Raw genomic sequence first — 13865 nt, forward strand, 5'->3', positions numbered from 1 at the left:
TCTTATTGACATTATTGTCATTGACATTGTTTCCTGTTAATTGTTCTTTAAAGGGCATTCTTTGTTTGGTACCCAAAGCTATAATGACACTTGATGCTTTTTAATGCTATATATTCTACGGTTTGGTTTATCCTGGTGCCAAGGTGAAGCTAACCATGAACAAAAGCACTTCTTTAGGTTTGTGAACATTTTCAAACATTAAAATGTGAATAGAGGCCAGGTACATTAACCAAAGAGAACGAATGAGCTCTAAAGGTCATTAAAGAGATTCCTGAAAATGTTCTTTTTATTGTTTGCTTTTTAATTCACTTCTGGAGGCCATACAACTAATTTTATTTCATTAAAAAAAAAATAAAAGTCTAAACTTGTTCTAACTCAATTATACTTCAGACATTTCATTATATAGGGGGTCAAAGTTGAGGAATATAGTTTTAAATCTGTATTCGTTTTATAGTCAAAGAAATACTGGCCTGTAAAGTGTGAATGAGCCTTGCCCGCATGCACCTAAAAAGTCTAATGAAGATAAAAGATTAAATCTGAAAACTATAGCCAATCTTCTGATTAGAATTTTAATTAGGTTTCTTTGTATGTATTTTTCTCATAAATAGACCTGAACACAGTCAGTTCAATAGGGAGCCTAAGTCTCCCTTTCTGGTCAACTCTTGGGTCTCTAGACGAACGAAAAAAGGAATGCAAGTCAACAGGGCTAAAAACGCTATTTTATCATCTGCTTTGCCCTACGTCCTGGATCACACATATGTTGTACTTCAATTTAAATGAAAACTAATGGTGGGTGTTTTGACCACGCCAGTCAGGTTGTAATGGTTTTTAGGACTTGGTTTGGTTAACGAGAGAGTTTAGTCGTCGTTAGTTTTGAATTGCTGCTGCTGTCTCTTTTTTTGATAATTTGTATTTTGTGTTATATTTATGTAAATAAATGTTGTTTTGTTCATTTTAACACGAGAACATAATTGTTACCCCAGGCCCCCTAGGCAGCCCGGATCAAAAGAAACATTGTTAGGACTTTGAGATTTATCGGCTTGTAAAAGTTTGTAATTAGCATGACTACATTGGTACGTATATATGACGTCATTACAGACTCTCTTCTCCCCTAGCATAGCTGCTAATTACCAAATGGCCAGATTTATGGTGATTTTTCCTCTGAAGGAAGGATTTTAAGTTTGCTAAACTTATAGCAACTTTCCCTCTGTTTTTCTCCGTGTCCGGTTCAATGACGTCACTTTCGTGATGCACATTTGTAGTCCTGGACTTACAGTATTTTCACACAAAACCTAAAATAACTTTTCACTCCGTTTGAAAATAAATGCTTTCTTGGTATCAAAATGTGTCTTTAAAATTCACGGACATCGTTTTGTGAATTCCATGGTACATAACAAATGGGATTAGAAAATGGCTTCTATAACCCCATTAACTTGCATTCATTTTTTGTTCTTCTGGGGACCCATGGTCCAGAAGTAGATGGGGGTGACTTAGGCTCCCTATAGTATGCTATAGCTGATGGTTTTAAATCACTAAGTTTTTGCATCTGTTTGCTTTTAGTAGCTTATAGAACATCCTTTAGTTCTACAGCTATGCTTCTCTATCAGTCAATTAACCTCTGTTCCATAATAAGTAATTTTCAACAAAAAAAAAACATGTAGCTTTAGTATATTGGTTGATTAAAACATTAGGGACAGTCAGTATAGACATAGTTTTGTCTTAGTCACATGACATCAAATAGGAACGTGAGTACCCTGCACCCTTCCTTCTCTAATGCATCTTTTATTGTAGCCTATCCTGTCATAAGCTAATGACACAGATTAGCTAAGGATCATTTCTATTGGCCTGGTCCCAAAATTAGTGCTGCGGGTATCTGGTCATGATCAGTTCTTTCTGATGTTCTGAGCCAGCTCTCTCAGTCTTCCCACCCTTCTTAGTTTTTCGTTACTTAATTTAAAGCAATTATTTTGCACACATAAAATCTTTAGATGGTTTGCATGATTTTCTTTGTTGAACTTAATGCAGCATTACTTACTATATTTGACCAAGACTGAATAAAAACTATATAAATCCACCTTTAGAGCTGTAGAGCTTTTAGACTTGATTTTATTTTTCTCCCCTCCCATTTCTTTCCTGGTCCCTTGTTCCTCAGCCAGCAGCCTTCACCCAGCCTTTTAGCGCCCTTGTCAATGCAGCCCTTCTATTCTGCTTGCCTATTCATTGGTGTGCATGTTTACATCTGCGCGGGCACACACACACACACACACACATACACACACTTAAATTTCATAGCCCCTTTCAAACCCAGAGACACCAGATGAGCCCCTTGGTTTTTCTAAAGACCCCACTCTTGTCTCTCTCCCTGAACCCAGGGATAACTTACACAGAAATCTATAGATAGCTGAGTGTCATCATGTTTTGTGTTAAACAATACTGATTTTATTGTACCTAACCAAGTCAATGGGAAATGATACTTAATCTTTTAACTGACATAAACATTGGAAAGACTGGCTTTTATGATGACAAATGTGAGTTAACATCAAGTTGACATCTTTTCCTTTTTTCTTTGAGCTATTCACCACAAATACAGCACTTCAACTTTTTTGTACAAATTATTTAACATTTATTTAGGCCTTCCATGTCTTCTTCGGTGCTGCATGCGTATGTATCAGCAGTTGTAGTTATGAGTTCTTGTAAACCTTGGAAGCAGTTTTAATGTCCGAGGAGAGTATCCGACTGTTTACACCGATACATGTGCAAAAAGGATTTTCACATGCATGTTTTGTATCATGCACCTCATGGAAGAATTGTGCCAAATCACTGGTGTCCAGTGGTGGTTCTACATGGAATTACTCCCCGGGCGAGACATCTCTTGTCAAATAAAGGGGGGCAAAAGGAGATGTTTTTCCAGATGCCAAGAAAAATTAAATGCCAAATCCCCCCTGCAAAGTGTGTCACTGAGTTTAAAACAAAAATTATTCTTGAGCAAATATTGGTGTATTCACCTTTAGTTATTAAAATGCAGCAGTTGCTGGATTGGTGCAGTTCACTAAAGATACGTAATGTTAAAAGTCACACGACACATTTCCTTTTGTCTGACCCAATCAGAACCTTCGCATTCTGGCTAGACGTGGTTATCTGTGGTGTTTGTATAAACCCTCTTTTGCATGTCAAATTCTGATTCGCCAGTAAACCAAAATTTGACAATTATGAAAACGATCCCACGCCACCTTGTCTTTAGTTCAAAGCGTTCTAGAGAAGTCTCCGTCAGGCCATCTGGATTCCTCTTCAGCCATAAAGAACCTCAACAAGCTGGATAACATCTGTTTCAAGTGACACCTGACCACGACGGTTCCTTCAGAATAAAAGCTGAACCTCACAACCCCTTCAGGGTCTCTGAGACGCCAGTGATAACCTGTCGTGACCTGGAAGCATTCCAAGACTAGTTTGGTCAGCACCGCAGCTTTTCTACCGGCTTCGGTACCAAAGAGGGTCCACGAGGACCTCTGCATTCTGGATCTGAACAGAGGTTTCCCCTGGGTACGTAGACCGACAAATGGCGTTTCATGTGTGTTATAAATCTCCTACTAAAGTTTAGAGTGAAACATTCACTCCCACTCAGAACTAACTGCTTCTCCGGATCTGCTGGTTCTGATAATAACATTCCACACACACACCATCATTCATCACGTCTCACTCCACGTTAGTCCATCAGTAGACAGTGTTAAAATTAGTCTTGTTTAAATTGTGTAGAAATAAATTTCTTAACTATTTTAAACCTGACTCTCTCTCTTTCCTTGGAGTTAATACGAAGTGTCACTTAATCCCTGCAATAAAAAGTTCCGATCTTCGGGTTAAAATAGTCAAAGATCCATCAGATTGAGATTTCATATTTCTATGGAATCTCACATTTTATCGTTCATAAATAAGATGTAAACGACTCATTCTTTACAAAACGATAAGGCTGCGATGTCAGACTCTTCTTATAAAAGCCTAAACAATATGTATTAAAGCAATGGGTGTTGTCCAGTTTCCTCTTTCCCATCTGATATTTATAGTTAATTAATATTTTATAGAACAAAATTCACCTATATTTCAGTGACCTTTTAGGTGGTATTAATATCACTCATCATCCTTGTCCAAATCCATCCATCCATCCATTGTCTGAACCCGCTTGTCCATGTAGGGTTGCAGCGGGACTGGTGCCTATCTCCAGCAGTCAATGGGCAATCAGGTGGGGTACACCCTGTACAGGGTGCCAGTCCATCGCAGCCTAGTCAAAATAACATATCTAAATATATCCACAGTTACACTATGATCAGTAGACCAGTAATGCATTTCATTAACAAGTTCAGTAGTACTGGAAATGCTAACAACAGGCTAGTTAGTGAGGACTGGGACTGTTTTTCTGCTTGTAGAGTTTATTTATTATGTGAACATGAATCATGATCACTGTGTTTTTGTTGTTGTTCAGGAGGCAGGCCGCAGGCTGCAGTGCGCATTTAACAAATCCTCGTGCTTGAATCATTAAAAAAGGATTCAAGGAATTTATTCGAACCCTTTATTTTAAACTTTCAGCCCTATTTGCTCTGTTAGCAATTATTTGACCAAATTTAACCGTTAAAATACCCAGTTAACCGGTTAAAAAATTTAAAACATGCATCCTAGGATGAGAACGTACTACCTTTATCTTTAGCCCGTTTCTCCTCTTCTTTTCTTCCTTTCATGAATTGGGCACCTGATGGTTTTGGCCTTTTTCTGTCCATCTCGTTTGGCACTCGACTCAATAAACCGGTTTCCAATCGTCAACGACAACAACCAGTAGTCAAGACTAAACCAATTGACCTTGGTGGGTGGCCACAAAATTGTTTTGTTTTTCCTCTCTTTTTTTGGGCCATTTCACACAATTCAGAAAAACATGAAGGAATTATAAGCCAGTATTTATAATAATATGAATTAAATGTGCGTTATATGGAAGAACATCAAGGTGTGATTGACTTCAGCCATCTCATACAGTTGATTCAGACCCCCCCCCCCACCCCCCGTCTGTTTCATTTGGGAGAGACCCAGAGGTGAGTACCCCCCGCGCCCCTCCCTATTCTCTTCTTAACACACGGCACTCATCGATGCACTCGCCTGAACCCTCTCAGTGAGCAGGAGCGCCTGCAGCTGCAGGGGGCACCAACGTGCTGGTTCCAATCCAGACGCAGTGATATCTGACGGATAGAAAACTATGTTGCGGCGCAGGTTTCTTTTTTCTTTTCTTTTTTTTTTTTTTTTTTACTCAGCAATTGTGCGCCCGCTTTGTGTCATAAAAAAATGCCGCCCTGGGCAGCCGCCCGGTATGCCCGTGCCTTAAACCGCTACTGCTGGTGTCATCTCCACCATAACCTTTTCTGTCAGCACCTTCCTGTCCAGATGTTTTCACATTTTACCCCTGAGAGCTCTTTGATGTAAACCCCATTGACACGTACTTGAGCTATAGTGTGGTGGTTCTTTAGCCCTTGTCATTAGATCTGATAACTGAAGAGAAAATGACACATAAACTGGTTTTATATATTTTATAATATAAGAACATTTAGGGAGGGGAGTTTTTTTTATGATTTGCAGCTTTAGTTGAGGTTTTTGTTGAGTTGTAGACTGACTCAACAACTTTTCTAGCCTGACAAGCTAGACTATATATGTAAAAATGTAGTCTGGCCACAACTCATTGAAACAACACAGTCATGGGGCAGAATCTATGGTGGTCTTTCAAACTGTCTCAAATCAAACCCAATAAGCCAGTATCAACGATCATGTTGGGGGAGAGCTAACAAGTTAACATGGGTTTTCAAGTAAGACTTAAACACCTGAAGAGATGAAGCCTGCTTTACCGTTAGAGGGAGCTTGTTCCAAAGGGCTGGTGTCATTACTGGGAAGGCCCGGTCCCTCCTTGATCTCCGCTTATTAACGTGTAGGACCTCCTGTAACTCTCGTCCAGCAGAGCAAGGTGCCCGAGAGGGATCACGCTTATGTAATAATGCAACCAGATATGGTGGAGCACTGCCCTGCAGAGCCCTGTATCTATGTAGAAGCATCTTAAATCACACCCTATAATAGTTCTAGTGCAAAGCCCACCTAACTCTGTGATTGGCAAGACACAAAAATGTTCTGGCCAACAGTAGACCAGTTGATGTTGCACTGGAGCATGGCATAGGTTTACAGAACACTCCAGAATTGATTAGGTCTACGTGTCTACCCTTCTAGTGGTGGTCGGAGGAACCGATGGCACCTGTGTTCAGCAGTCTCGCAACCGTCAGTTGGCACTGCTGTACAGCCCAGTTTCCAGCCAACCTTGCAGCATACTGACACTCCTAAAGTCCTTGTTTGGTCTGTGTTTTTGTATATCTGCATCCTCTTTTTTTTTCCTCTGTAACACTTACGAGCTGCTTCCAAATGTGCACTTGAGAGAGAGAACTTTTTTGACTTTCATTTAGTAGATTATTCTACTCTAAGAAGTTGTGGTACATTTGCTGGTCACCTACATGGGTCAACTGTGGATTAACTTGTGCAGTTTCCAGTTCCAGGAGGTTTCCAGTGGGATCCAATGATTAGCATGCAAATCTGTAAAGACCTAGTTATTCTACCTTTTCACCCTTCTCTCTCCCTCTCTCTCCCTCTCCCTCTCTCTCCCTCTCCCACTCACACACTTGTGTTTTCTCCAGCTCAGTTCTAATGAGGTGATGGCCAGTTCCTTGTTATAATTGCCTCAAACTCCTTTTAATTTCATCTCAGCGTATTAATCATACATAGAGTTATTTAAAATCGCATAAATTAATCTTGGATTAAACAGACCCTTCAAAGGCTTCAAACAATTAAAGTGTTAGGTAGAATTTCCCTTGGGTTTAGGTCATTGCTATTTGAGCAGAGCGGTTGCAGGTGATTATCCCAGTTTGATATGCCAAGACGGTGATTAATGTAACTTTTAAATGAGCCCTTTTCCCATCTCAGCTCTGTCTATACATCTCTACAGCAGAAAGTCAAACACCTTCAATGACCTAAACCAAAGAGTAGTTATTCACTGTGGATCCAAAACTCTCTTATTAAAGGTTTCACACTTCATTTAGGTTGCTGGTAATTTAATTATTATGTGATCATGTGTGACTGTGGGAGACACAAAGATGGAGTGGGTGTTTTCATGTCATAATGGATGTTTTTATTTATTTCAACAGACCTGGGATAAACTAAAGAAGCTAACAAGGAATGCAAAGAACATTTAAGTTCAAAGCTGCTTTTTTGGTTTCATGGGTTTGAGTTTCTGAACCATCAGCCAGGATGAAACATTCAGCACATTCTCATTAGAAAATAGTAAATAATATAAACAGAAATGGGTCTTAGGTTTGGTTCTTAGTCTGCTTATGACACCTTTACTAGGGAGAGTAAGGGCCAGTCATCATTACTGAGTCCCATTTCCTCAATTTAGTTAATAAGTGAGAAAGTGGCCAATCCATTCATTTGCAGACAGGTTGAGATGTACAGGTGAAATTGAAAAAAATCAAATTTGGTGCAAAAGTCCATTTATTTCAGGAATTCTTCTAACCCATATTTCACACTGGAAGCATCAAACAGAATCCATTATAGTCAATGGGGTGTTTCAGACCAGCCGCAACGCTGCATTTTTCAGACGCGTCCTAGAAGCGGCAGGCAAAGACAATGGTATTCCCATATGATTTGTTTTCAATAGCATGCCGGTTGTTGTAACCATGGCTGCTCATAATCAGGCTCACTTCGCATTGACTTTGGAGAGTGACAAGACCCATCCAAAATGACGGCGATGCTGTTACTCTCCAGCACCCAATGAGGCGTCTACGTTTTCATGTCTATGGCATAAACAAACCGTGATCTTTGATGTCTGGAGGGATTTTGCGATCATGAGTCCAGCGAGGAGCACAGCGAGGAAGACTTTTCAGATTCACGACTCTCCTGGTGTGTACTGGACTGCATTGAAGCTCACAAGTAAAAGGTATCACTGATGCTTCCAGTGTGAAATATGGGTTAGACTGAGAGACCATCTAAAGGCTCAGGAACCCTTTGCATGTGTTTTGGATTCATTAGCTTTTAAGAGTGTGCCACTGAGCCTAGAATATTGAACCTTTTCACAATATTCTAGTTGAGATTTAGAATTGAGGGTTTTCATAAGCTGTAAACCAGAATCATCACAGTTATAACAAAGCCTTTTGTAATGAGTCTATCTCATAGTTTACCCTTTTAAGGTGAATTGCCGACATAAATGAACTTTTGCACCATATTTTAATCATTTGAGTTCCACCTGTAGTTGAGGTCATTTAAGACGATTGTCAGAATTAGTTCACAGCTACATCAAATTTCCTACGTGACTTGGTCATACATAAAACTTTTCACTAGTGTGTTAATTTTGTGTGTCTAACTGGTTCCCAGTGGTCACAATTCAGTAAGTTACTGGTTTAGGTTCTTATCTCAGATGATCACATGGGTGCATCAGAGATCATCTGGAGAAGCTGTAGGTCAAACCTCTGACTTCCATCACCTCACAATCCTTGACCACCACACGAAGCATCACATTCTTCTGGTCAATCTCCTCCTGGTTTGAGCTCAAATTCACTACCAGCCCTTAAAACCCATCACATTTTTGCATCAGTCCTTTGCTACAGAGACAGAAGAATGATTGATGAAATAGGTGCCCAGCTCGTAGGGACACTTACACTGATATGACAGTAATTAACCTCAGACTGTGTTAACCCCAGCTGCCCGTTAGAAGGGCAAGAGGATTGATGGGGTTGGTACGGCTTTCTCATAACCACAGCAAGTCAGAACATTTTCTTAAAAAGAAAATAAGTGATCACACTCAATGTCAGAAATAACCACAAATGACTACTTCTCTACCAAAAATGAGAAACATTTCCACTGTATTTACTCCTGATGTGGTTTTATGTTTTTAACTGGATTTTCTACACTGATCATAAGTAGACCATGAGGCTCTCGGGAGGACAGAACTGGAACATCAGCACCAATGTGTCCTACGTTGTTGTGAGTCGTCTGTTATCTAAACCTGTTTGTTGCTGAGGGGTGTTTAACCACTCCTGCTGACAAGAATAGCTCTAAACTCAGTAACTGCAGTTGGAAAAGAGTCCCTGTTCTTCTAAGAATATCAGACATTGGTATTATTTTCCCAGTGTTTGTTTGCTTCTGACTTGGGTTCTCTCATGATAAAGTATTGAAAACGAGACCATTTCCAGTTAGGCATAGATTGGTAATTATTAGTTTTTCTTAAATCGGCATTGGTCGATATCCCTTTGTTGAGCCGATTTAAAGTCGGGCGCAACCACGGACAAATTTTATGTTCCCGAAAAACACCCTCTGAATGAATTATGTGTTTTCTACTTACATTTCTTTTTATTTACTTTTTTAATAGTTAATTATTGATCAGTTTATTTGGTTTGTTTGAGGACCTTTTATTAAATGTTTGATTTTAACACTGAGCAGTGCACAAACTTAAGATTCAAACGTATGTTAAAGTCAGAGTTCAAAAACTGACTTGGGTCCAGAAATGTTATGCCTCCACTGCTTCTTTGTGACATTTAAACATGCAGTTAGGGCTGAAAGCCTCTAGATATTGGCCAAAATATCCCCAGCACATACCAGCCATCTGCTGACTGACCGCTACATATCTGTAACAGTGTCTACAGTCAGAAAAACCCAAATCAATCGATCTCTACTCTCAGTTTTTTCCTGTAAATCAAGAAAAGTTAAAAGGGTGAATCTAAAACTGGTACGTGTTTGAAGTAGTCGTGGATTATTCCAGTTAAAAACCAAGTTCACTCGTCTTTCGATACATGTGCAGTGGTCTCTATTAAAAATGAATACCTTGTGAGTCGATCTCTGTAGGAATAAAGCTTTGGCGCTTTTGTTTATGGAAGTAGATGTTAGCCAGAGTGGACATCAGCAGAAGATGACAGGATTTGGAGTCTTATTCTCTGATTTTTGGACATCTCTCCTCTGATTGTCTAACAGCAACATGACTACCACTGACTCTGTTTGCAACACTGATGTTTCATCTCCACAAATAACGCCAGCCTGGAGGAGTTCTGCTGTGTTGTGGAGTTGCTAATGGTAATGGTTAGCCTCTAATAGCCGAGGCACGCTCTGCTCTCTCCTGGATGCTAAACCATTAACAGCCTTCCCCATTGCGAACCAAGATGGGTGAGTCCATAAATGCGACGTGCAATTTTCACAGGCTTTTCTAATCAGAGCGTTTCCTCGTCTATTTTCTCGGCTAATGGGCTCATCACACGGGAGGAGACATCGCCTCTCCTCCATTCATTTTCAATGAGACATGCGCAACAAAGCGATAATCGCGGGTCTCCCTCCTACAAGCGAAACGTGAAAAACGTGCATGTGAAATTTTGCGCTCGTGCACGTGTCGTGCACAGGCGACGCAGCGACGCGATCCCAGAAAGTTGAAACATTTTCAACTTTTCATCGCTGTCGCTCGGACGAGGACCAATCAACGGAGGTTTCATTCACTGACCAATGAGCGGACAGGATGCTCCGTACATCTCCGAGCAAACATGGAGGAGAAGTTGATTATTATTATGTTTTATATAGTAAAATCAGAAGTAACATTTCACATAACTCTAGCAGCACCTTGTGAAACATCATATCTACTGCTTTATTATCTCTGAACCGCTTAAATAAACTTAATTCCCTCCAACCTGACACAGCCAAGCAAAACAACGGAAGTTTCAATTTCGCCATGGAACAGAACGCGTAGACGGCTTTGCCGCTGGCTGCTGCCGCGGGTTGCCTCCCGTGTGTCGGGTAATAAAAGCGACGGCGACAAATTGCGCTGATCGCGGTCGTTTTTCGCCTCCCGTGTGTCGAGCCCATAATGCAGGAAATAGGTGTAGAAGACGTCTTTCATGTTTAGCCTGCATGTTTCATTCAAGTGACTTATGTTTAAAAAATAAGTAAAACCGTTTTATCAGGGAACTTGGTCTTTAATATGTATAATTATAACACAGTGTTATCTGTTAGGAATGAATCCTTGTTTAACAGAAACCAGCAGCTGGTAATTATAGCTTCCTGTTTCAACTGGAAAACAAATAGAGAATTTTTCTTTTAAACTAAATGAATAACTAAATGACCTCAAGTAAAAACCACAAACCTAATCTGGCAGCTGACCCAGGTGTCCCTGCTGGAATTTGTTATTTTATTCAGGCAACAATGAATGGATGGTCTTGTGATTACACTTAAGAATTTCAGATATTAATGCTTTTTCACCCAGAGGTTAAGCATCCTCAGACAAGCATCCTGCTAATTTCTACATTTTTTTTATTAATTGCGGTATAACCAGAAGTAATATTGACCAGGTGAGCTGAACAACCTTGTATTTATCCTTCTAAGCACATTTCCCTCACACCTACTTTATACCTTGATTGCTTGTTTTAGGCTCAAATCTCAGAGGGAGTCTTGCTGCAGCCATGCAGAAATAGCTGAAACCCCGTTGGTGCGGCAGCTCCTGTGTGTCCTGTTGGGTTGTAAATATCAGAAAAAATCACTTTTCAGAATAAAAACTGCATTTACTTTGTTGTATCAGTATCACTGACATTAACAGATGTGTGGAAAAAGAAAAAACATGAATCAGTGACAGATGTTCATATCAGTCCTCTAGAGACCAGGGACGTTGGTTATTTACAAACAAGCATCTGTAGATCTGCCCCATCAGGCCGGACCAGAACCAGATTGATTTCCTTATTTCTGTCTGAACTGTGTACAAAGGAGGTGATCCCTTGTTGTTAGTAACCGTTATAGTCCAAATCAGTGTTGACTAATTAATTTAAACAGCCCGTCTGAAGTCATGCTCAGCTAATTGGGCACCTAGATGCCTCAGAAAAAAAATCCTGCTTATCTTCAGTTGATTTGTCTCATTTAGAGCCTCCTCACCTTGCATCCTTGACCCCTGTGTGACCTCCATGACCTTGTTTCTGGTCTAAAAAATTGTTCAGAGGAAGCCGGAGACTGGGAGTGAGATATTACATGTGACATCCCCGTTTTCATCCTGCAGCGAGTCAACGTTGCCACTATTTAACAAACTTTATGAGCTGTCAGTCACCAGATGGGTCGTATAAGTTTAGATTTATTCGCACTTATAATAAAAACAAGATTATTTGCTCTCTTTTCAACATATAAATTTCCAGAATTACTGACGTATTTTTTATTCCTGTTTATGTCCTGTTATGACTCATGCTGGTCATTAAACCAAGATGTTCATTTAAGAGGCCTGACATTAATATTTAGCAGGTTTAACGATGTTCCTGTTCACATTTCTTCGGCACTTTGTGACTCGTGCGTTAGAATAAACTAGTGATGACAGCTTCTACACCTTACACACAGCTGTAATAACGTTTGTGGCTTCAATCTGTCTGATAATAAAAAATAATGATGTGGTGGAAGTGAAAACAATTTAAAGGCCATTTGAGTTATCCAATTTTAGGAGAAAGCTCATTACTTTAAAAACTATTTAAAGTTATTTTACTAAATAACGGTTATAAAAGATGATTGACGTGCAGATATTTATTACATTGTACACCTATCTTAAATAAATCCAATGATGCTTTTCGTAATGTTTAGTTATCAGTGTTTTTTAACTTATATTTCGCCTTTGACTTTTGTGTTTTCTGCTCCGATTCCACCTTGAAGGAGGCATTTCTTAATTGTGAGTTGTTATTTTGAGTAGAAATCACTTACTTCAATTCAATTTCAATTCAAGTTTATTTATATAGCGCCAAATCACGACAAGTTGTCTCAAGGCACTTCACATAATAAACATTCCAATTCACGGTTCATTAAGCCAATCAGAAATAATGTGTCCTATATAAGGAACCCAGCGAATTGCATCAAGTCACTGACTAGTGTCAGTGACTATACAGCAATCCTCATACTAAGCAAGCATAGAGCGACAGTGGAGAGGAAAACTCCCTTTTAACAGGAAGAAACCTCCAGAGAATCCTGGCTCAGTATAAGCAGCCATCCTCCACGACTCACTGGGGATCGAGAAGACAGAGCACACACACACACACACAATAATGTGTCTACAGTTCTATTGTGATGTCTTAGTAAATATTCTATTTGGTGAGATAAACTTTATTGTATTTATCCTAGTGGATCTCTAATTAAATGGGTAAACTAGCAGTAACACGTCCAATGTCAAGGAAACCAAAAAGTTATTATCAGGAGAGGGAGAATGTTTTAGTGGTTAGCAGCAATGTGTTAGACGATGGCCCCCTCCATGAGGCCACCACAGCTCAGCAGAACATCATTGTAGCTTCTTCTGGGGACTTCATGTGCTTTTTATTTCATTTTGCAGGATCATTCTTTTATAGTCCAGTATAACGATGGGAATGCGGAGGTGGTATCGATGTGGGTGTGTCGCTGTCTGGAGGAGAGAAGAGCTCCGCAGGTTCAGTGATGCATCTGGTTCCCTCCTGTCGTCCGACTCCAAACCGTGGACACCGATGAAACACTTTGGGGTCAAGGACATCCTAATGCTCCAGTGAAAACCGGTCCAGTTGTTTGATATTTCAGTGAGAATCTTTATGTAACACTTCTGTGACGGGACTTGGAGTCTCTGTAGAGCCCAAACGAAGAGCATCTCCTGCAGCAGATGCTTCCCCGCCTGATGAGGCAGAAAGATTCTGACTCAATGCATCAAAAACAATAAACAAGTCCACACGGGACAGATGAGGGCTGCCACGGTTGTGCTATACAGATGACAGCCGTCAGGTGAATGTCAAGGTTTCCTCCTGTGAGTAACGGCCCATCTTCTGTGCCTGTTTTATTTATTACCT

The 13865-nt window shown here is 40.1% G+C and overlaps 1 protein-coding gene across 2 annotated transcripts in view; it reads left to right on the forward strand.

Moving 5' to 3' along the window:
• Nucleotides 1-13622, forward strand: part of map2k5 (mitogen-activated protein kinase kinase 5) — an 83470-nt gene extending 69848 nt beyond the window's left edge. For both annotated transcript variants that reach the window (XM_054732311.2, XM_054732312.2), the window contains one exon: nt 13385-13622. In XM_054732311.2, the coding sequence (XP_054588286.1) occupies nt 13385-13486 (102 nt within the window). In that variant the 3' untranslated portion in view covers nt 13487-13622. The remainder of the gene's footprint in view (nt 1-13384) is intronic.
• The last annotated feature ends 243 nt before the right edge of the window (nt 13623-13865 follow it).

The sequence above is a fragment of the Nothobranchius furzeri genome, chromosome 9, assembly GCF_043380555.1.
Source record: "Nothobranchius furzeri strain GRZ-AD chromosome 9, NfurGRZ-RIMD1, whole genome shotgun sequence".
Lineage (NCBI taxonomy): Eukaryota > Metazoa > Chordata > Actinopteri > Cyprinodontiformes > Nothobranchiidae > Nothobranchius > Nothobranchius furzeri.